The sequence below is a fragment of the Ruditapes philippinarum genome, unplaced genomic scaffold (genome assembly GCF_026571515.1).
Source record: "Ruditapes philippinarum isolate M1 unplaced genomic scaffold, ASM2657151v2 ctg616_1_1_1_1, whole genome shotgun sequence".
Lineage (NCBI taxonomy): Eukaryota > Metazoa > Mollusca > Bivalvia > Venerida > Veneridae > Ruditapes > Ruditapes philippinarum.
In genome coordinates this window covers 220,926-243,668 of record NW_026857130.1, presented here as the reverse complement: position 1 = coordinate 243,668, position 22,743 = coordinate 220,926, and the positions used below count along the sequence as shown (strand labels likewise).

The window sequence follows — 22,743 nt, the reverse complement described above, 5'->3', positions numbered from 1 at the left end:
ACATTTCCCTGAAAATGCAGGCATGCATTATGTAAGCATATCGGTACCCAGAGAAGAAGTCACTAAATTAATTTCTCAGACAAGTTCAGGTACTGAGTCAGATGAGAATGGAACCGCAGAGCCCCAAAGTGTAGATGATGAGGATCTTCCCCAAAACAACGTGGAAAGTGATGTCGAGAAAAACAAAGCGGAAACTAATGAAAGGGACACTGGTGTCCATTTCGGAGAAGAGTCTAGAAAGAATACAAATACCAGGAAGAAGGGAAGAAAAGCTACAAATGTTAAGTCAAAATATAGAAAGACTAAGAAAACTTCAGACGCAAATTCCAATGATTTGTCTGAAAATGTTAAGGTTTTGAAAAACCAGATTTTCAGTCAAAGGCAAGAAATGCGTAAGAGACGACAAAATTTTCCATTTTTTCATTTACCTTTACACATACAGGCAAAAATAATCAGCATGTGTTTATTTGGCGATCCCTCGTTTAGATATGTTCTTGAGCATGCCGGCAGCCGTTTTCGTAGACTATTTCAAGACATTGGCTTAGAAAAACCACAACTACACATAGGACCTTCGGTATTGGAGAGCGTACCTAATGTAGTAAGTGTTCGTCTGCTCTCTCGAAAAGCTGGTCGAGGAAGCGGACTTTTAATGGAAATCCGACGAATAATAAATAACAAAAGATGGTTCAATGCGTGGTTGCGATTAAAAATATCTGGAATAGGTTGGTATGAAATCGTCGACATATTTTACCGTTAAAGCAACAACTTACAAAGACCTCGCCAAATAAACACTTGTCTTGATTAAGAATGATGGCTTATTGAAAGAAACTTTATTGAGATACACGGACATATTTTTTTGTTTTTCTATAGTTATCTAGAACATATAATTGTGTCGTGCCACGCAAAAACCAAACTTTGTTGACTTTCGCTGGACATGACTCAATAATGATTTACTTTTGAAATATTGCTGAAGTAAAATAAATGCCAGTTTTATTTTGTTTTATTTTCTTAATAAATGTTAGAATTAGATCCTCACAAAAATGGCCGATTTAAAATATTACGCACTTTTCACAAATTAGTAAAAACATGACTATAACCGAAGATAAATTGAAGCTCATGTATGCAAAGGTGGAAAATCGAACTTTATTAATTTTGATGTCAAACATGTTAAAATAAATTTCGGAAATAGATGCAGTACGCAATTTTGAGACACTTTAATGTATGGAATAATGACGGGGAGTTGTGTCGTGAAGTCCATAAAGAAGGGATAAAAAGTTGGCCGCTTTCTATTGAACAAAATCTATTAATGATATTCAGTCTTTTCATATACTGCACCTTGGTTTTAATGTGTTGGTTGATCACGCGGGAAGCTAGAACTACTAGTAAGCCAAGACAGAAAAAACCTATATAAGGAGCGAGTGAAGCTGTTTTAGTATTCATTCTATTTTTACGATGTTCCGTTTCAAACAAAAGTATTTTAGTTCGACTTTTCCAAGAAAAGGAGAGCTTACCTACTCATTGTCGTTAATATAAGCTAAACGGAATGTTCAGATTTATTTTCGTTTCACTTGTTTCTCCACAACTGAAGCTGTTCACTTAAAACTTCACATATGTGTATGAGGTGAACGTGAAAGGTCACATCCCAAGTTCCATAACTCTGTCATGTATTTTGACTGAATAGTGTCTCTTTTTCGACTTAGAAAGTCAGTGTTTAGTTTTTGCGTGTAACTTTTATCTCTACAACAACAGAAGATATTGACTTGAAGTCACACACCAAGATTCATAATCTTCCATTTTGACTGAATTATTTCCCTTGTTCTGCGTTTAGTTTTTCTTGTAACTAGTACAACCACAAAAGATATTAACACATGTGTTCGGGATGAAAATGTTAGCTAACATACCAATACCCATAACATTACCCAATTTTTCCAATTATTAACCTCTGTGTTGAGTTTTTTCTGTAACTAGTATCTAAAGATATTCACATGAAACTCGGTATTATGTGTCTCGTATTTGGATGTTATAACACGAAAAAACATGCGTTATCCCTATATTGAAAATGAAAAGCAAAACATAAATTAGCAATAAAAAGGTTATAGAACAGGTCTGGTGTGCCTAAATGCGATTTATCACATGTTTGACGTCGCGGGAGTGTAATAAAGCCATTACATATTTTCCATATTACTTAGAGGTTATTATACAGGGCAAGTGTGCCTGAAGGAAGATATCGGCACACTTGGTTAGGTATTGGCCCGAGGGCTTTAGCCCGAGGGCCAATGCGGACCAAGTGTGCCGATATCTTCCTTCAGGCACACTTGCCCTGTATCATAACCTTTTTATTGCATATGTAGACACTCAATTATGTTATTCTTCTAAACAAAGTTTAATGTTTTATCTCCATACTGTTTTCTAACAAATCGTGTCTATTTTCTTCACATTTTCCGTTCGCCACAAACATTTGTATTTTAAATATCTGCTCATTAAATTTCTATAAAATCATATAAAAATGTGCAGAAATTTAATCTTTATCTATCCTGTTGCGTGTTATGCTGATAAGTTAACTATAAGTTATATCTTGAGCGCTCCAACGTCAAAACTTGTTTACGTCAACCGGACGTGACGTCATGATATGGATTTTTGGCACACTAGCAAGTGTGCCGATATCTGGCACACTTGCTCAATGCATGCTTATATCGGCACTCTTTGGGCAATATCAGCACACTTCCTTAGCATTTTTGTTACTATTTATAGTAACAAATGCAATAAACTAGTATAATATCGTTTTGACGTCGACGTCATTTAACGTTAGCGGACGTCGCTTGATTTTACCGCGTTTATAAGGCAAAATAACAACAATTTTTCGGTTTATCGGCTCCAAAATTTAACCTGTGATATGAATAAAATAATAAAATGCTCGGCAGAGCCTCGCAATTTATTATTTTATCCAACTCGTTTAATAAATTCAATATGAAAAGACACTCATGTAATATCCTCTATATTGGCCTACGAGACCGCTAAAGCCCTCGGGCCAATACCTCTTCTTGGCCAATATTGCATTCAGACACACTAGACCTGTGTAATAACCTATAAATACGCAACGGCAAACACTATAAATAGAAAAAAAATGTGAATTTAAACGTATATGAGTTTTGTCCATGTAATATGACTGTGGTCAGGTGACGTGATGCGCCAAATATCGATATCGGTCCGACTTCCGGTTGGGCCGATATCGATTTCCCACTTCGGGTTGCTAAAAAAACGCGGAAAGATTGACAATTTTATAAGAAAAAATACGTTTAACTGAAATATATCTTGATAAAAAAGCAAAATTGAAGAAACACTTGAAAAACAATCTCCAAACAGTTAAATAACGCCAAAATATATTAAAAACAAATGTTTGTGAGGAAATGACGTCAACGTCATTAGACGACGTCAAAAGTCCCTCGCTTTTTAAAATAAATTATACATTGTCGCTGAACAATGTTTTCAAACGATTTTTTTAATTCTATAATGAAAACCAAAACATAAATGAGCACATGCAATAAAAAGGTTATAGAAACAGGTCTGGTGTGCCTTAATGCGATATGGGTCTACAAGATCGGTATTAGCCCTCGGGCTCTTTTAGTGGGCCAAAATCGAATAAAGGCACATCAGACCTCTGTAATAACCTATAAATATATCCCGCCTCTAAACCAATGAAAATTCGTGAACTTTATTAGCAGTATTATAAATTGCGGCTAGTATTGTGCAATGTGAGTTTGCTTTTAGTCTTCTTGGAATCCATGTTGTTATTCATTACTTTATATTCTAGCATAAAACTGCCGTTATAACCATGATTTCGGGGTGTTTTAACAGGACCAAAAAGGTCTTTTAACAAGGAGATTCTAGCGCTCATGCGCTGTTAAAACACCTTTTTGATATACGTTTTCCGTGGCACAGCGTCAATACATTGTGGCCCGGACGCTGCTTAACTAAAACGGAAATGACGTCACGGTCACATACAACGCTGACGTTCCCGTGCAATCCGAGGAAAATCAGTGATGTTGCTTGATTGTGTATGGATTGTGTTAGATTTATGCATGCTTTATGCTAGAATAGCGTTAACGAATGATTGTTCCGTGTCATAACAACTGCTGAAACCCTCGGGATACGTTGGGTCGGGTACCAACTAATCCCTTGGGTTTCTACAGATATTTTAACACGAAAAAAGAAACATGCGTTATTCCTATATTATATCAGAGTTCTTTAGTACTGACGGCTCATCTAGGGTTCAATATGGCGCGGTTCATATAGTTATTTTACCAGTAATATCTATAAAGGAAAGGGTTAAATGAGAATCATGAAGGAAGTTGAATAAATAAACTTAAAGAAAACTTAACATTTCTTGTAGAATATGATTGGTCTTGCGAAGCTATAATTACACGAGGTCATTCAAATATCTTGCAAGCAAATTCGCTGAATTAATGTTTACCGCCGACAGCATCATATACTGATTGAAAATTAAACAATTGCAGGATACATTTCGAATAAAGACTCCGGGGAAATAGTCGGTTAAAGCATAAATTATCAGGGCCCATATCACTCAAGGTCACGGCGATAATGCACATGCCCTTTTTGTATTGAAGGTTCCCACACAATTAAAATTAGATATATTTAACATTTGAAGACATGAAATACTTAAGTTATCTGACTGAATATTAAGCAACCAGGGGTCTTAACTTCGGGTAAGTGCCGTCAATATACACATCTCCGCTTGGTATTAGATGTACCCACATAGTTTTGTTTAAATTATTCAGCAGATTTGTTGAAGAATAGGGTTGAATTAATGCTTTTCTATGAACAATAAATGATAATAAATTATGGATCATAACTCTGTATTAAACGGCCAAACGGGAAATACTGATGATGATGATGATGATGATGATGATGATATGCACATCTTGTTTGTTTGTTTATGTGTTTATCTAAAGTCGCCGCCGGAAAGCCCATATAAGCGACCGTACCCTCAAGTCGGACCAAATCCTTTAGTGTCCCGTCGAGATTTTTCGAGATGCGCATCTCCTCTTTATATTAAACTAAATTTCGTTGAAATTCCTAGAGCGCAGAAAAGCAATAGTTCTATATACAGTGTTTTATAAATAACAACAACAACAAGGGGCAATAAGTCTGTTTTTAAAAAGAAATGGAGATATGCTGGTTATATGTGCAACTGGTTTGTGAATGAAGGTTCCTACAAAGTTGCAGCATCGATATCCATCCAGAAGTTGCTGAAAAATAGCGTGGAAACGAAATGATTCCATATACAGTGTATAATAACTAATCAATGGCCGGATAGTGCGGAAACTAAATCTGGACTGACAGGCGGACGAACACGCTAAAACAGTCCCATCACTCCCGATTTCATCAGCGGGGGAGGGGATAAAAATGTCTGTAGTTTTAGTTCCAATAATTGATTTCAGTCCTAAAAATTTGTGACGTTTGTGACTCAGTGAAAAGCATTGAAGAAAACAATATTTATCTCAAATTTGTGACATTTGTGATTTTAAACTCGTGACGAATGTGATTGTCTAAAACATTGGATCACATGCATCACAAAATTTGTGACGAATGTGATCTCATTCTTCACAATTGTGACGAATGTGATTTGTGACACATGTGGCCTTACATAGCTGCAATTATATCAAATAAAGCTACAATCATATCATAAATAACAAAAATCATGTCATACATAGTATCTACGATTATAATATACATAGCTAAAATCATATCATATCATAAATAGCTACAATCATATCATATATAGCTACAATTATATCATATATAGCTACAGTCATATCATATATAGCTACAATCATATCATATATAGCTACAATTAAATCATAAATAGCTACAATTATATCATATATAGCTACAGTCGTATCATAAATATCTACAATTATATCATATATAGCAACAATCATATCATATATAGCTAAAATCATATCATGTATAGCAACAATCATATCAAATATAGCTGCAATTATATCAAATAAAGCTACAATCATATCATAAATAACAAAAATCATGTCATATATAGTATCTACGATTATAATATATATAGCTAAAATCATATCATATCATAAATAGCTACAATCCTATCATATATAGCTACAATTATATCATATATAGCTACAGTCATATCATATATAGCTACAATCATATCATATATAGCTATAATTAAATCATAAATAGCTACAATTATATCATAAATAGCTACAATCGTATCATATATAGCTACAATCATATCATATATAGCTACAATTATATCATATATAGCTTCAATTAAATCATAAATATCTACAATTATATCATATATAGCTACAATCGTATCATAAATATCTACAATAATATCATATATAGCTACAATTAAATCATAAATAGCTACAATTATATCATATATAGCTACAGTCGTATGATAAATATCTACAATTATATCATATATAGCAATAATCATATCATATATAGCTAAAATTATATCATGTATAGCAACAATCATATTAAATATAGCTACAATCATATCATATATAGCTACAATCATATCATAAATAGTTACAATTATATTACATATTGCTACAATTATATCATAAATAGCTACAAGTATATCATATATAGCTACAATCGTATCAATTGTAGCCAAATCACAAAATGTATAGCTATAATCTTAACACATATAGCTACAATCATACATGTAACATATAAAGCTACAATTATATCAAATATAGCTACAATCGTATCAAATATAGCTACACTCATATCATGTATAGCTACAATCATATCATATATAGCTATAATAATTTCATGTATAGGTACAATCATATCATATATAGGTACAATCAAATCAAATATAAAAAGTACAAACAGATACATACACGATCGGAATGTTCTTTCGCCAACTTCCTCTTCTATTATTCCGAGGTTGTTAATATCCGTGCTTACGGTTCTGTAATGAAAATATAAAATATAAACTGATATTGTGCGCATTTAAAACAAGTGGACAGACTTTCAATACACATCAAATGGGTTAATGTTGTTTAAATTAAGCCGGACCGATTTGTTATGGATTTTCCGACACTGATTTAACCATTTACTTCATAATTATAGACGCGTTTTGACGGCTCTTCGACCCCCCCTTTTTTTTGAGGCCTCACACAGTGAATTTTTACCTTATTTAGGCCCTCAAACACTGTTTTTCGTTTGGGAAATGTTGCTTAAAAAGTGATCACATTTTCGGCGCCGCCCCCTATCAAAAAGGTACATCACAGGGTTGCCAGAAGGGGAATGTGCCCCCTTCTGTTTGTGGGTGGGGGTTGAAGGGAGGCGGTAGTCCCCTCATCGCCAACAAAATTTTGGACTTGTGAGAGGCTAAAAATGACACCAGGTCGATCATAAGGTAATGTGTAACCAACGTTGAAAGCCTTAGACTCTATTTCAATCCATTGAGAAGTTGCAGCACTTTGAAATCAATTTTGATAGAAAAAATCAACGTAAAATAGTGATTTTTGGCAATTTTGAGATGCCCCCTCGTTGCAATGGTAACTAAAGGCAATGGTCCAGTCAACATTTGTGCCAAGTTTGATTAGTATTGAAACATTTTTCATTAGTTTCATAGCAGTTTGAACTTGTTACAGGAGGCATTTCAATCAAAACGGCCATTTTTCACAATAAGCTCATGAGGGTAATGGTTAAAGAAAAATAAAAGAGACCAAAAAAACGCTTGACCGTCGGAAATTGGTATTATGACTTAATAATACTCATCTGCCCCCCCCCCCCCATGCCAGATGAAATTTCCGGCATGGGTAAAACTCACGTAAACGGCAGTCTGCTATGCAAGAATAATAATATCCGACATATGTTGCGGTTCGGACCGGAATATCCGTCCCGATGGGACCCACCCATTGGGCGGTAACGAGGCTTGCCGAGGGACGGATATTCCGATCCGAACCGCAAACATATGTCATATATTTTTTTCCTTCATATTCTGCCATTTTATTTCATATATAAAATGGTTTACCTTAATATGATATATGTTCATGGAAATTAAAGTCATTTCATCCATAACTATCTTCTTACAAAAGCGTATGAACTTACAACTTACAACGGAAACGTCAGTATGCTATGCAAGAAAATGACTACAAGCATACCATGTGGTTTATGTGATTTATGACGTCATTGGTAAGTCATGACGGGCATAATTGTAAAAGAATTTAGCCAAAAACTTAACTTCATTATCAATTTTAATGGATAATGGAATATAGCAACTTTAAACCAAACACTGCTCAAGTTTTTTTTATCTGATACATGATTGAATTTTAAGATAAATACACAAACATTTGTTTTTATGACTGATATGTCGGCGGCCTAACAAGACAATATACCTGATGATTTCATCCGTAGAATTTACAGAGGAATCATAGACGGTGACATCTTGACTTTGACCTTCGCACATTGACGATGTCCTTGACCCGCGACCTTTTTGTACAGTCTCTGTTTGAATCGCAATTGATTTAGAATCGGCAGGCTTAGAGAAACAGCAACTGTAAATTTAATAATAATAATAATAATAATAATAATAATAATGCACTTTTTAGCAGTTTTTGATATATACAATGCTAAACTAAAATTGAAACATTGTACTAGATTTATAAATATTTGGGCGAGAAACGTGACATGTCCAAAACGTATATCTTGCGAAGTGTACAAAACAATGTTAAATTTATCTTTTCCAAAATATATCAAGAAAACTAAATGTTAATTTTCTTATCATTCTGATACTTTCTTCTTTAAAGACTTTTAACATTATCGGTTCATTAAGAAAGGTTTTTATAAGATCCTATGGCGTCCAAAACAGTAAATTTACAAAACGGTCACGTTGTAAATAATGGGTAAGTTATCAACTGTTAAAATATCATTTGGTTCAATGAGATGCCTGTCTGTCTGTGATAAAGTATTTATTTACATTTCCTACATGGACTGTTGATGTTTTCATGTACAAACACTATTCAACTTAATTGTAAATTGTATGCAAATTTGTGCCTGAAATAATTCTATAAGTGATATCAAAGGAGTTTCTATTCTATGAAAAGCTGACCTTTTTAATTGTACATGTATAAATAAACACACACAAAAAATGTTAGTAATTATTTACATGTATTCTAATTGAATATAATAAGCGTATATGTGGTTGATACTAGTCTAAATCTACTGATAATTAAATAATAATAATAATACTTGTCAATGTCTCAATATCTTTGAAAACAATAAGATAAGTGAGAGTAATATAAAAATATCACATTTTTCTGAAAGAAAATGAGGAACACATACTTATGCAACTTTTCTTAGGATGTCAGACCTTAATTTACATTATTAATCCATTTGGATTTCTTTGCACTACCTTAATCTTTGTTTATTTCAAAATTACATTAAAATGAGTATACGGATTTGCAATCCAGATTTAAATTCTCGTAAACATGGTAACATCGAAATTATACAAAAATATATTTTCCAGACATTGCAGGTTAATGCAAATTAAACGAAGAACTCACAAGAAAAACGACTTGAAAGCTTTCTTCAAAGTTTCTTGCCAGTTTTGGTTCTGTGACAGCACAGAATGTGTCTTTATTTCTCGCGTTCCTGTAAATATAAATAATCTAATAGTTTAGTTATTTAATACATATGTTTTTATTATACTTTTAGGCAGTTATCATTAAAGTAGGATATAAATAAACAAAAATATCAGCCAATACTAATCATTTAACATATGATTTCATATCAGGCAAAATTGTTTTAGCATTTCGTGATATAACTGTGACAATGTTATGATAAAAATAGTTGTGAATATCAAGCTTTTGATGGTGTCTCACATAAGTATTATGATTAACTCATGGTATAATATATTGGTGAAATTGATTGGTAGATCTATCTATCGATGATATTACATGATATACATACCCCATGATCTATCAGTGATATTACATGATATACATACCCCATGATCTATCAGTGATATTACATTATATACATACCCCATGATCTATCAGTGATATTACATGATATACATCCCCCATGATCTATAGTGATATTACATATATAACATAATGATCCCTTAGTGATATTACATATATAAACCCCATGATTTCGGAAAAAATATCCCGCCATAACACCAAAAAGTTTTACAGTTGTTTAGATACCGTTTATTTTTTTTTTACTAATGACTGAAAAAATATAAATATGATATTACAGAATAAATATGTTTAGTTAAAGGGAATACATTGAGGTTTTTATGGTTGTTTATTTTACATCAGAGGACTCATTATACAGTATGTTAAACATTTTTAATCAAGCTTTTTTTAAGGGGGTTTATACATTTAATTTAAATTCTGCTCTCATTAAAATCGCTGAATTGTTTAATCATTAACAAGAAGTATCTTCAAAAAGATACTCGCCCAAGGTAATCTTGCTTTTACTTGCATAGGTTAGTTATTTCGAAGTGTTGAATATATAACAAACTGTTCGTACAAAGTGAAAGTGACATTATGCTCAATTTTTCAACGTTGAGTTGTGCTGAATTTACTATAAAAATATTAAGAGATTGACTGATATAATGGTGATTGAACAGCAGTTTATGTTGGAAATGTTTATGATAAAATATTAATCTGCCTATATGCCTAAAATATAAAGACTGTCCCAATTTTTTATAAAAATAACTTTACTGGTAAATTCTGTCGGTAGATTCTTATGCTAAACATAATTACTGGGGTCCTACATATTTACCGGACAATCAGTTTACCGGACAAAATTTATTCTTGTGAAATAAGGCTTTATTTTTTGTTTCGATTAAAAAATCATCCGGTCTGAATCGTACACGCACTTTCTATTTCAAAGTATATAACAACAAAACCACTCTCAGGCAAATATTGTTGATTCAGTTCTTTATTTACTAACATACCCTTTTGTTTACTAGTTATTCCATGACCTGGTCATGCGGGGGGAAATAATCTGTTCTGCGTATGCCCAAATATTATGGCCCTTAATGGGTTATGCTAGATGGGTTTTACTGTTAATTCTTCTCAACGTTAACTCAGGAGACAATCGTAACATATTCTAATGATAAAAAGTAATTTTAAATTTAGTTCAAAACTGTATCTCGTTGTTGTCTTTTACAAAGAAATGCAAATTATAAAACATATAAGGAAACGGGTTACGCCCATGGGAGGAAACTCTACATGAGATGTAAATTAAATAGATTTTATGGCTTTTGTACCATGCTACATGATGAACAAAAGGGAACTGTATGACAAAGAACATAATTCCATTTACATATCAAAATGTTTCATACGTTTAAGATTCATTTAGAATCAATACGTTAATTGAGTTAATAGTGTTAATTACAATTACACCCCATATATTGGCCTCTTTGTAACAAGCATGACTGCAGTGTCTTGTTTGAGTGACATACTGTTTTTTTCAATATCTTAACCTTGCCTTTCAATAGTTGTAGTTTTCTTGCTGATTATTTAAAGATTAATTTCAATTCAGGAATTAAAAAAAATTGAAACGCAATGTCCGGTAAATTGAGTTGTCTACACGATTTTTTCCTCTTATAATGCCCTACTCTAAAGACACATTTCTACGGTCAAATATTTAAGTTCATGTTTGATAAAGGAATGTTTACGTGTATCAAGAACCCAAAATTATTTGGGTAAAATTCAATTCTTTTCCGTTATTTTAAATAAAAGTTACAGCGGAAAAACATCATATTTTGTCCGGTAATATGTAGGATCCCAGTAATGAATATCTAAAAGCAGTGTTCACTGTTGTAAAACGTTTAAATGGGAGGAAGCATAAATATTCGAGAAATTTAACTAGAAACTTGTTTCCGAAACTCCCTTAGATTATTTGGGAATTTAGACGTGTATACGTTTCAGAAAGGTCCTTTATATTCTTTTACTAAATTTAGCTTGACCAATCAGATTCCCTGATATCAGTTTGTAATTTAAGAATGACCAATGGAAATCTTTCCTTTATACAGTTCTTCCCTGTATATTTTACAGGAAGTTAAACTGTTCTAATACGGACTTTGTTAGAAAAATATCACTGTAAAAGCAGTATAACTTTTCTTTCTACATCTGACAAATATAACAAGAATTGTTGTAATAATATTGGTCATTAGAAAGCAAGCGTACAATTATCTTTGGCTGTTTCACTCCCGTCAAAATCAGAAGATATCTGTACAGCAGTTCCTACCACCACTACCGTCATTATAACAGCGTAGAAAAAAGTCAGTAGCTTAGCAACCTGAAATATATGTAAGTATTGTTTCTCCACTATTAGTCTTTGCCCTACTTTGTCGTCCAATGAGAGTGCTTGAATCTGAAGCCATAAACTAGACTCTCAAAATCGTTTATTAAATTAAATTAAACGTATAACTACCAAAAGTAGGTCAACGACGAAGTTAGTTAGATGTTAATTAGCGTCTAGCTATAAATAAGGCAAATTAGCTTCAAAATAAACCTTAACTATCAATACAATTGTTTGTCTAGGTTAATCGTTTTAACAAAAAACGACCCGACTTACTTTGGAAATAGCTACATAAAATTAATAAATGTCCTCATGATATTTTGAAAAATAAACAAAACAAACAAACAAAAAAGTAAGAAGAATGAAAACAAACAAAAACGTTAATTGTACATATTTTCAGTCATATGCTGAAGGAATCAATGTGTTGAACTACATCAGCGAAAATAGTTATTAATCTGACGTAATTTGGTTTATTCTCGTCCGTCACATGACGTGTAAACCTATCATTTTATTTATCACAGCCCATATATCGTTTATTTTCCACATTCGTTTGAAGAATATCTAACAACACAGTCAGGTCAAAATCTATTTCGTAATAAGCAATTAAATGTTTAGCAGTACGTAAATCACGTGATAATCATGTGGAATATCTTACGTTCAGCTGTGTATTTGATGAAGTGAACAGACAAACCAAAGTGAAACCAACACACATGAAAAGTTGTACAAGAAGAGAGGTAAGAGAACCCCAGTTCCAGCCATACTTCAAACCACCTGAAATCATAGGAAATCAATTGAAAAAGCACGTGCATCAAAAAAATAATACTTTTAAAAAGTTATGAAAACGATATCAGCACTATTACTTTATATATAACATATTAAATTCTGGATAGAAACATGATATGTCATAGTTTTGTTATCATGTGTGACATTAAATTATATTGATATCACATGGTATTGTAATATTGTGTGACATCACATGGTTTTGTTATCTTGTGTATGACATCACAATTGTTGTTATTCTGTGTGGCATTCAATAGTTTTGCTATCTTTTGTGACATCACATTGTTTGTGACATCACACAGTTTTGTTATCTTGTCTGACATCACATAGTTTTGTTATCTTGTCTGACATCACATAGTTTTGTTATCTTGTGTGACTTCACATCTTTTTGCTATCTTGTCTGACATCACATAGTTTTGTTATCTTGTCTGACATCACATAGTTTTGTTATCATGTGTGATATCACATAGTTTTATTATCTTGTGTGATAGCACATGGTTTTGGTACCTTGTGTGACATCACATAGTTTTGTTACCTTATGCGACATCACATAGTTTGTTATCTTGTGTGATATCCCATGGTTTTGTTAACTTGTGTGGAATAACATGGCATTGTTTTCTTGTGCATCATATGGTTTTGTAATCATGTGTGACATCCCATAATTTTGTATTACTTAATCAATTTTGGCAGTTCATATATGTGGTAAAAAGTAATAATGTAACTAGCCCAATTGAAGTATTCAATAGTTTTTCATAACATTTTGTTATTTGAAATATTACGGCTGAAACATCAGCATAATTTGTGATTATTTTTCAGTGATTAATTTTATTGATTTTGGTTCTTTGAAATACGTATATATTTTACATGTATATAATGTACAGTGAAGACGTATTCGTTTATATTAAGTGCGCAGTACAATAACTATATGTTTGAATTATGACATAAATGTTTACCGGGATTTAACTTACCTGAGACTACTAAAATGACAGAACTTGGTCCTATCAGTGTGGCAAACAACAATATAGCTTGATATATCAAAAATACAAATGAGACACGGTGATTTAGTTTTGCAACTGAAATAAAAGAAAAAAGAAAAAAAGAAATTAAAAGAAATAAAGCATTATGGTACATATATTTCGGCTTTATGATAAGCTATGGTAATATATTATGGGTATTAACAAAGAGACAACAAAGGACGATTATTGCGTACTGACTGATGCCAAGTGTTTTTGTAAGAGATGTCATTTTGTTTATAGTTTTGCTTGTACAGTGAAAACTATTTATGCAAATTAGGCCGTTTTGCTAAAATCAATAGTAACATTTAAATTTCACTGGCATTATCAAATATCATTATCAATAACACTCCCCTAATCTTTCTTTAAGTTTTTTTTATAATGAGTCAATTTATAGTATTCTTGCGCACTAATAAAAGAGAAATTTTAAATGAATATTGTTCTTCAATGGATGTATTTTCATCTTAAAGAGAGATTGTATACATACTGATATGCCATTCTTTGACTAAAAGCATTAGATTAGCTATAGTTGATGCGACCCAACGTCGCCTTTGCTTGAAGAACTCGTCAAACTCTTCAGGACAATGGGTACTATTTTCTGACGCGGCACAATATTCTATCCGCCATCCGCTCTGAACCTGAGACAATGAGAAATTTTAGTCTGTTAGTTTCGAATAAATAAAAAAAAACCCTTAATTAAGATTCTTAAATTTGAATAATTGTAACAGACAAAATACTTTCACTTCAGTAACTTCAGTTTACTAAGTTAAAGTTGAATAAATGGCCATAGGAACTACATGTATACTTTAGTGAATAAAATTTAGATACAGTGATTATATATCTATAAAATGTATAAATTGTATATATACTTTATTACATTTATAAGATATACTTAATGATAGCGATTTTTCTCAATTAGTATCCCCCTTTATGCAATTTCAGATAAATATGTTTTACATATGTGATTAAAACATTTTTCGAAATTATAAACTTTCATATAAGAAACTGTCCTTTTCTTTATTTACGAGCCTTCTATGAAAATGCATATATCTTTTGAGTTAATCTTATATACATATATTAATTTATAGAACAGTTATACTCAGTAGACGCTTTATTCTATTTATAACGTTTCTTTTTCACGTCAAATATGGCGTCTCTTAACGTAGAAGCTGTTTGGTATTTTTACGTCATTTTCTTTTGTTATTTATCATATCAACTGATTAAGTAAATAAAGTGAAACATGTATTAATATCCAGTGTTGGTGACAGAATTTTTTATAATATAAAGTTTTTATAAGACATTTAACATCGAAATTGTGAACCAATAAATCTGACATTACATCTTTACTTAGATTTCTGAGGTAAATAAAAAATAAATAATAAGTTTGTACGAAACACGTAAATTTAGATAAGTTAACATGTTTATAATCGACATGGACATTTACCAAGCACATCAGACTATTTTCCTGCCATATCACAACTTGATATGAAATAATTATGGGTGACCAGACCACGTCACGTAAATCTTCGAAAATCAACAAAGCATAACACCAAAATTCTTAAGTGCTTAACAAAATATTATTTAAAGCACACATACCATCAGCGTACAGAACCATCTATCTTCACCCATATCTTTGGTGAGAAAGTCGAAGGCGTGTTCTACGTTAGAAGCATATTGAGGTAGGATATCCTTCACTGCCTTACATCTGTAAACACTGAAACATCCCGGTGAACACAGCACTGACCCGAGCACGTGTTCCGCTGCCTGAACAAAGAACAAATTTGCGTATTAAAAATAGATGACTTATACATAATCTCGTTACTTTAACATGCTAATAACTATAAGCAATCAATAATGCAATATAAGCATAGAGGGGAAAATTGTATTTAGTTGACCTCGTTTAAAGAGACAGAATATATGGGTTTGTAACAGTAAAAATATTATCCCGAAGAAAATACTTGAATGAACAATAAGAATAACTCCCATTGGCCTATGGGAAATTAACAATGGGAAACAAATGAGGTAATAATGTCTGGTGTCCAATGGTATAAATCCACACTTCAATGTATCTGAGAACTATATACTTTATATTCCATGTGGCGTTTTATTACAAGTTTATGTGATGAAATATTGTTAAGTATTCTTATTATAAATAAATACATATTAAGACAGGTGAAATGATAGTACAGAATTGTATATCTGCTTATAAGTGTACCTTTTGAAACCAATGACCAATAGCATACTCGAAAACTTGATACCAGACTAGAGGACCGCTTCCTAGTGGGTGTGTCCTTGCACACACCGCGCCTACACTACGGTCACGTGTCATTAAGTCGAGTAACGCCTCCACAGAATCAGGTGTGAATCTAACATCAGCGTCAGTTGTTAGTATATATGATTCTTCGTCAGTCGCTTTAAGATGCAAATACATGTACATGACATTCAATCTGCCATATAGTAAACTATGTTCATACCGGATGTAAATATATGAATAAATGATTAAACTCTGAGTTTTTATACTTGGCATGGAATACAGGTTATAGTCAGATTTGGACATATCAAAATGAAGTAAATATATAAACGACTCTTAGTTACATATGTTATCACAACGACTACTTTTGTCATTTCTAACTTGGTGTCTCAAATATTCTCAACACATACAAAACAAAAAGTAAAATAACACTTTACAGCAGTCCGACAATAACAATAAATACAGCAAAACAAGTGGGTTATGTTGAGGGTTTAAACAAAACAAAAAACGGGAAAAAAGTGACGCTATCTTACCATCATCCATTTGACCCATAAGAAAGTCCAAAACATAGGACATGTACATAACTTGGCTCCACCTCTTTTTATTCTTTACCTAAAGAAGTTAAACCACAGATGATGATTTTATTTAGGTTATAAAAGTTATAAGAAACAAATCAAAACAAATTATAGATAGTAAAAGACATGTCCCTGTCTCAAGTTTAATATAGGTTTCCTTCATATTGTGAAATACTTCAAAACAAGAATCGCTACTTTGTCATTTTGAAAAATCTGATCGAGGAATACGCTTCAACGGATTTCTTATTGTAAATCCTTTACAGTTTTACAGCCGACGGAAAGAAATGTTTAGTAAAATTTCTATATAAAAAATCGTATATTGAGGTATGCCTACAAATATCCTAACATATCCGGTGCCATATTCTTATTTTGTCTTTAGCCTAGAAAATGTTTAGTTGTCATTTTACATCTTATAAAATATAACATATTAAGTTTCGGTGTTTGTACCATGTGATGTTCCGACAGAAATTATTATTGGATCTAATCTTATCAATTTAGCCCCTTTTTCATTTCCAGAGTCCATAAAACCCATATCAAATGCATATCGTATCCAAATTTATATCAAATCTTTATCAAAGTTCTGTCGAAATGTAAACTAAAATGGTGGTGTGAAATAAAGAGGTCGTTATATTTTGTTGAAAACAATACTGATTCTATTGGACTTATACACAACTGCAAAACCTATATCAATCGCAACTCGGACAACTGTTACTTGTCCAATATAATTCAGTATTGTACTTAACAATGTATATAATCACCTCATATTACACTGTATACTGAAGACTCAATTTTGTCGACAAGCATTAGGTAAACGCATGACAAATAATAAGAAGTGCAATGAGATTGTAACGCGCTCTTATTTTTCATCTGTATGACCATATGAATAGCCGGTCATAGACTTATTGTGCAGAATTATAGTGATCGGTTTTCAACGTCGAAATATTGCATGTCTATAGTTGATAAGTTTTTAGCATGTGGGTGGGTCATAATTAAACAGATATGGGTCAATTTTCAACATTGTAAACTGATCAATACATGTAATCCGTTGAAAAATGTTTCATCGACCATTTTTCACCGGGGGTCATTACATCGACATACTCGATTATAATAGAAGTATATAGTAGGGCTAAGGTTAAGATAAACAGCTCAATCTCACTTTAAAATTATCTTTCAGGTGAATCTTGAAAATCATTCCAGTTTGACCTGGATCAGCTTTTAACCTCCACGTTAACGTCATCCCATAGGGTGTCAATGTCTTGCTGCAAGCCTCAGCTTTTACATCTACAATACAACATAATTATATAGAAAGTACAGAAAAGATACATCAAATTTTAGCAGTAAATTTTACATAATGATCTATATTTAGAATCAACTTATCAGGTCTATCAGATTTTGGTAAATAGATCGGCCCTTGAAATTATCATATTTTTATGAAAGGTTATATTTGAAGGTTAAATAAATAAGATATATGATAAAGTAAACAATGTAAAATTTGATAATATTTTAGCGTTAAGTACTTATACTGACTTGGCTAAATTACATACATACTACGGTGTTTTGTTAGGGCCATCGTAATATTTCGCAACTTCTACCACAGGCACTCGGGAATCAGACCATGACCCCGCCTTGCTCATTGTGAATGAAAAGGTTATATAATAGTTTGGTTTGGAACCGAAAGACACAAGCTGTGTTATTATAATAGGGAGAATTTTGTTTTCTTTAACAACCTGAGATGTTATTACAACTTGCTAGTCTCAAACTAACAGAAAAAAACTTTATTCTCCAAGGACCGAAGGAACTTAAATTTTAACATATAAATTAAACAAGTTCCGCTTCCGTGTTTAAGTACATTGGCGATTTTTAAAAGTTTGCCAGTGTATTTCTAAGACAGTTCAAATGTATGAAAATCCTACCAAAATTGGCAACTTTGCTATTATGTCAGTTTTCTAGAGGGATCATTTTGCTAGGGATGAATGTGTTACCTAATGCCGTCTCTACTAATGTGTTACCTAATGTCGTTTCTACTAATGTTTTACCGAATGTCGTTTCTACTAATGTGTTACCTAATGTTGCCTCTACTAATGTGTTACTTAATGTCGTTTCTACTAATGTGTTACCTAATGTTGTCTCTACTAATGTGTTACCTAATGTCGTTTCTACTAATGTGTTACCTAATGTCGTTTCTACTATTGTGTTACCTAATGTCGTTTCTACTATTGTGTTACCTAATGTCGTTTCTACTATTGTGTTACCTAATGTCGTTTCTACTATTGTGTTATCTCATGTCGTCTCTACTAATGTGTTACCTCATGTCGTCTCTACTAATTTGTTACCTAATGTCGTCTCTACTATTGTGTTACCTAATGTCGTCTCTACTAATGTGTTACCTAATGTCGTCTCTACTATTGTGTTACCTAATGTCGTCTCTACTATTGTGTTACCTAATGTCGTTTCTACTATTGTGTTACCTAATGTCGTCTCTACTAATGTGTTACCTAATGTCGTCTCTACTAATGTGTTACCTAATGTCGTCTCTACTAATGTGTTACCTAATGTCGTCTCTACTAATGTGTTACCTAATGTGGTTTCTTCTATTGTGTTACCTAATGTCGTTTCTACTATTGTGTTACCTAATGTCGTCTCTACTATTGTGTTACCTAATGTCGTCTCTACTATTGTGTTACCTAATGTCGTCTCTACTAATGTGTTACCTAATGTCGTTTCTACTATTATGTTACCTAATGTCGTCTCTACTAATGTGTTACCTAATGTCATTTCTACTATAAAGTTACCTAATGTCGTTTCTACTAATGTGTTACCTAATGTCGTTTCTACTATTGTGTTACCTAATGTCGTTTCTACTTTTGTGTTAACTAATGTCGTCTCTACTAATGTGTTACGTAATGTCGTTTCTACTTTTGTGTTACCTAATGTCGTTTCTACTTTTGTGTTAACTAATGTCGTCTCTACTAATGTGTTACGTAATGTCGTATCTACTAATGTGTTACCTAATGTCGTTTCTACTATTGTGTTACCTAATGTCGTTTCTACTAATGTGTTACCTAATGTCGTTTCTACTATTGTGTTACGTAGTGTCGTTTCTACTATTATGTTACCTAATGTCGTTTCTACTAATGTGTTACGTAGTGTCGTTTCTACTATTATGTTAACTAATGTCGTTTCCACTATTGTGTTACCTAATGTCGTTTCTACTAATGTGTTACCTAATGTCGTTTCTACTATTGTGTTACCTAATGTCGTTTCTACTAATGTGTTACCTAATGTCGTCTCTACTAATGTGTTACCTAATGTCGTTTATACTAATGTGTTACCTAATGTCATTTCTACTAATGTGTTACGTAATGTCGTTTCTACTATTGTGTTACCTAATGTCGTCTCTACTATTGTGTTACCTAATGTCGTCTCTACTATTGTGTTACCTAATGTCGTCTCTACTATTGTGTTACCTAATTTCGTCTCTACTAATGTGTTACCTAATGTCATTTCTACTATTATGTTACCTAATGTCGTTTCTAATATTATGTTACCTAATGTCGTCTCTACTATTATGTTACCTAATGTCGTTTCTACTATTGTGTTACCTAATGTCGTCTCTACTAATGTGTAACCTAATGTCGTTTCTACTATTATGTTACCTAATGTCGTTTCTACTATTGTGTTACCTAATGTCGATTCTACTATTGTGTTACCTAATGTCGTTTCTACTAATGTGTTACGTAGTGTCGTTTCTACTAATGTGTTACCTAATGTCATTTCTACTATTATGTTACCTAATGTCGTTTCTACTATTTTGTTACGTAATGTCATTTCTACTATTATGTTACCTAATGTCGTTTCTACTATTGTGTTACCTAATGTCGTCTCTACTATTATGTTACCTTATGTCGTTTTTTACTATTGTGTTACCTAATGTCGTTTCTACTAATGTGTTACCTAATGTCGTCTCTACTAATGTGTTACCTAATGTCGTTTCTACTATTGTGTTACATAAAGTCGTTTCTACTATTGTGTTACCTAATGTCGTTTCTACTAATGCGTTACCTAATGTCATTTCTACTATTGTGTTACCTAATGTCGTTTCTACTATTGTGTTACCTAATGTCATTTCTACTATTGTGTTACATAATGTAATTTCTACTATTATGTTACCTAATGTCGTTTCTACTTATGTGTTACCTAATGTCGTTTCTACTAATGTGTTACCTAATCTCGTTTCTACTATTGTGTTACCTAATGTCGTTTCTACTATTGTGTTACATAATGTCATTTCTACTATTATGTTACCTAATGTCGTTTCTACTTTTGTGTTACCTAATGTCGTTTCTACTAATGTGTTACCTAATGTCGTTTCTACTAATGTTTTACCGAATGTTGTTTCTACTAATGTTTTACCTAATGTCGTTTCTACTATTGTGTTACCTAATGTCGTTTCTACTAATGTGTTACCTTATGTCGTCTCTACTAATGTGTTACCTAATGTCGTTTCTACTTATGTGTTACCTAATGTCGTTTCTACTAATGTTTTACCGAATGTTGTTTCTACTAATGTTTTACCTAATGTCGTTTCTACTAATGTGTTACCTAATGTCTTCTCTACTAATGTGTTACCTAATGTCGTTTCTACTAATGTGTTACCTAATGTTGTTTCTACTAATGTTTTACCGAATGTTGTTTCTACTAATGTTTTACCTAATGTCGTTTCTACTATTGTGTTACCTAATGTCGTTTCTACTATTGTGTTACCTAATGTCGTTTCTACTTTTGTGTTACCTTATGTCGTTTCTACTATTGTGTTACCTAATGTCGTCTCTACTAATGTGTTGCCTAATGTCGTCTCTACTAATGTGTTACCTAATGTCGTTTCTACTTTTGTGTTACCTAATGTCGTTTCTACTAATGTGTTACCTAATGTCGTTTCTACTAATGTGTTACCTAATGTCGTTTCTACTAATGTGTTACCTAATGTCGTTTCTACTAATGTGTTACCTAATGTCGTTTCTACTATTGTGTTACCTAATGTCGTTTCTACTAATGTGTTACCTGATGTCGTCTCTACTATTGTGTTACCTAATGTCGTTTCTACTAATGTGTTACCTAATGTCGTCTCTACTAATGTGTTACCTAATGTCGTTTCTACTTTTGTGTTACCTAATGTCGTTTCTACTATTGTGTTACCTAATGTCGTTTCTACTAATGTGTTACCTAATGTCGTTTCTACTAATGACACAAGCTGCAATACGAAGTCTGTCGGGTTCTTGTCTTTGACGGCACCATCAAAGAACACGTGGGATTCAAAATGTCTGCCGCCACTGCTTTGTGCCAAGTTGATACCTTGTATAGATTCTAAGAGCTGCCTCATTTCATAGTCAGCCTGTCAAAATACAGTCGTTAAAACATATATGAATACAACAAAATCTAAAAGCAAGTTAGACGACGAACACTTTAAACTTTACTTGAAGTAAAAATATATAATCAAATGTAAGTAAATACTTAAAAGAACAAAAAAGATCTCTATATGAATTCCATTTTATAAAAAAAAAATATCGTTTCATAGAATAAGTTGTTATCGTTTTTCTTCACATTTTAAGATATTTTATTACATACAAAAGTAAGAATTTTAGATCTAAACATAAATCACACTTAATATATTACATTTTTCGGATTTCTTGACATGCATTTAAAACAGACCGATTTACCAAACATTGGCCAGTATATTACATAGGATAGCTACAAATTCTCACAATATATGTCTGAACATGGTCGTACA

The 22,743-nt window shown here is 32.4% G+C and overlaps 1 protein-coding gene across 1 annotated transcript in view; it reads right to left on the bottom strand.

Annotated features, from left to right (window-relative positions):
• Window positions 1-22,743, bottom strand: part of LOC132748872 (uncharacterized) — a 62,477-nt gene that overhangs the window by 18,369 nt on the left and 21,365 nt on the right. Inside the window, exons 11-23 of the mRNA XM_060738534.1 lie at window positions 22,179-22,347; window positions 18,112-18,236; window positions 16,914-16,992; window positions 16,345-16,541; window positions 15,726-15,893; window positions 14,617-14,767; window positions 14,085-14,189; window positions 12,992-13,107; window positions 12,208-12,333; window positions 9,988-10,069; window positions 9,582-9,669; window positions 8,415-8,573; window positions 6,909-6,979 (exon numbers count right to left, since the gene is read on the bottom strand). Coding sequence (XP_060594517.1) covers window positions 6,909-6,979; window positions 8,415-8,573; window positions 9,582-9,669; window positions 9,988-10,069; window positions 12,208-12,333; window positions 12,992-13,107; window positions 14,085-14,189; window positions 14,617-14,767; window positions 15,726-15,893; window positions 16,345-16,541; window positions 16,914-16,992; window positions 18,112-18,236; window positions 22,179-22,347 — 1,636 coding nt within the window. The remainder of the gene's footprint in view (window positions 1-6,908; window positions 6,980-8,414; window positions 8,574-9,581; window positions 9,670-9,987; window positions 10,070-12,207; window positions 12,334-12,991; window positions 13,108-14,084; window positions 14,190-14,616; window positions 14,768-15,725; window positions 15,894-16,344; window positions 16,542-16,913; window positions 16,993-18,111; window positions 18,237-22,178; window positions 22,348-22,743) is intronic.